General features: G+C 42.8%; 1 protein-coding gene across 1 annotated transcript in view; it reads right to left on the reverse strand.

Annotated features, from left to right (window-relative positions):
- The window catches only part of LOC110317539 (complement C5), an 80,543-nt gene that overhangs the window by 26,406 nt on the left and 51,838 nt on the right, over positions 1 to 2,299 (reverse strand). Inside the window, exon 26 of the mRNA XM_029536963.1 lies at positions 1,432 to 1,591. Coding sequence (XP_029392823.1) covers positions 1,432 to 1,591 — 160 coding nt within the window. The remainder of the gene's footprint in view (positions 1 to 1,431; positions 1,592 to 2,299) is intronic.

The raw sequence follows: 2,299 nt of genomic DNA on the forward strand, positions 1-2,299 counted from the left end.
GACTTTCAGGGAGACCCAACATCAGTCTTAAAAGACCTCCACCGGAGATGTTCACCTGACTTATCTTTTTTTTTTTTTTTTTTTTTTTTTTTTTTATTATTTTTTTTTTTTTTTTTTTTTTTTTTTTTTCGAGACAGGGTTTCTCTGTATAGCCCTGGCTGTCCTGGAACTCACTTTGTAGACCAGGGTGGCCTCGAATCAGAAATCTGCCTGCCTCTGTCTCCTGGGTGCTGGGATTAAAGGCGCTACAATGCCCGGCTCTCCTGACTTATCTTATGCCTCTCACAGTCTACTTCTCTTGGCCAGTAGTTCTTTGAATAAATTCTATTCCCTCTCTTCCCCTGTCTCCCTTCTCTCTTCTCTTTCCATTTCTCCTTCCTCCTCCACTCTGGAATTAAAATTTCCAGGCACAATAGGTATATGAAAAGCATTTCATGTTACTGGTCATCAGAGAAATTCAAACTAGAAGCACAAGGAGACACCAATGCACGCTGCTACCACGGATATGACAGAAAGATAAGATGTGAATGTTGCCAAGGGTGTGGAGGAAAGAGAACCACTGTGCGTCATTGATGGGAAATTAGCACAGCCACTATAGAACACAGTACTGAGTTCTCCAAAGAGTTCAAAACAAAGCTACTGGTATACCAGCTCCACTCCAGGAAGTATATACCCAGGGAGGGAATTAGGATCTAAGACTCCCATGTTTACTGCAGTGCTGCTCATAATTGCAAGATTTGGGACACACACAGCATACAATTTAAAACAGGTTTTATATCATAAACACAGTTTTGGTAAAAAGGACAAATAAGTTAACTTTGAAGAAAGATTCAGACATACAGTTGACTCAGGGTCCTGTTTCTGCCTCTCCTACATTTCCCAGGTGTCAAGTGTGTGACAATGTAGGCTTGATCCTCAGCTGTCAATGAAGGGCCCTCCCTTTCACTAACAAGTATAACACACTTGAAAACCCTTCATGTCTGGGTGTCATCCTGACCCTATCTAAAATCACCTGGAAAGTGATTGTCTGGACCAGGTTGGCCTGTGGGCATCTTTGTGGGTAATTGTTGGTGAGAAGATAAGCCCCCTGTGGGCAGCATCATTCCCTAGGTTGGGGTCCTGGACTGCAGGAGAGTGGATACAGTGAAATGAGTACCTGGGAGCCTGCATTCATTCTTTCTTCATAGTCTGACTAACTTGGTTCCTGCTGCCATGACTACCTGGGTACAGTGGGCTGTGGCCTGTACCTGTAAGGTGAGGTAAGACCTTTCTCACAGAACTGCTCTTGCCAGAGCATTTTATCACGGTAACACAGTAAAGCTAGGACAATTGTATATTTCCCTCTCTTCCTTAACCTCCTATAATAGGATGGGAATAAAATGAGAGACTGTAAATCAAACTAATGTTAATTTACACATCGGATTTCCTCACCTGTAATTTTATTGGTAGATATTGGGAATTTTCCTTGAAAGATCCGTTTTCCAGCTGACACTTCTCGACCAGCCATAGCAAAGAGTTACAAATTGAGTTTTCATCCTGTTTTACATACTTGGCCACCTGTCCAAGCACTCTCAGAGCAAAAGCTGTCAGCCTTCAAGACAAAACCACACACAGATGTTATAACGCCAAGTCTCCTGGCTTTCTAGTGACAGATAGTTTCTCTGAAGACTTTATTCAGATACACAATTCTAGAGTAAGTCATCATTTTACAAGATAACAAGGGAAGAGATTGGAAAAATCTTCAAGACACTCAGTGTTAGCTAGTACTCCAGCTAAACACTGATTTCTGGTATAAAAAAAAAAGCCATGTTACAGTCAAAGGTCACAGTGGGAAGCAGAGAGTTTGAAGTCAAATTACTGATGCATACGGACAAGAGGAAAATCACTGGTATCTGAGCCTCTCTGAGGTTCAGCCTCTTTCCAAGGCCTCCCTTCCTGTTAAGCTCTGCTGTGCACTCAGAAGCCCCACCTGACAAGGGAGTGTTACTGATGTCACTCACTTAGACAGAAAGTGGCTCCTACCCTCTAACAGCCACACCAGACTAACACCAAGGACAGAACTCCTGACCTCCCTAGCTGCTCAAGAGCCCCACTCTTGGAAACCCCCTCATGTCCTTTGTTTGTTTGTTTGTTTTTTGACTCTTCTTTCTCCTGATTTAAAAATGTTGCTTTACAACATCAAAGTAAATGGAGAGAAACTGGAAGCAATCCCACTAAAATCTGGGACTAGGCAAGGCTGCCCACTTTCTCCCTACCTATTCAATATAGTACTTGAAGTCCTAGCCAGAGCAATCCGACA

The sequence above is a fragment of the Mus pahari genome, chromosome 3 (genome assembly GCF_900095145.1).
Source record: "Mus pahari chromosome 3, PAHARI_EIJ_v1.1, whole genome shotgun sequence".
Taxonomy (NCBI): Eukaryota; Metazoa; Chordata; class Mammalia; order Rodentia; family Muridae; genus Mus; species Mus pahari.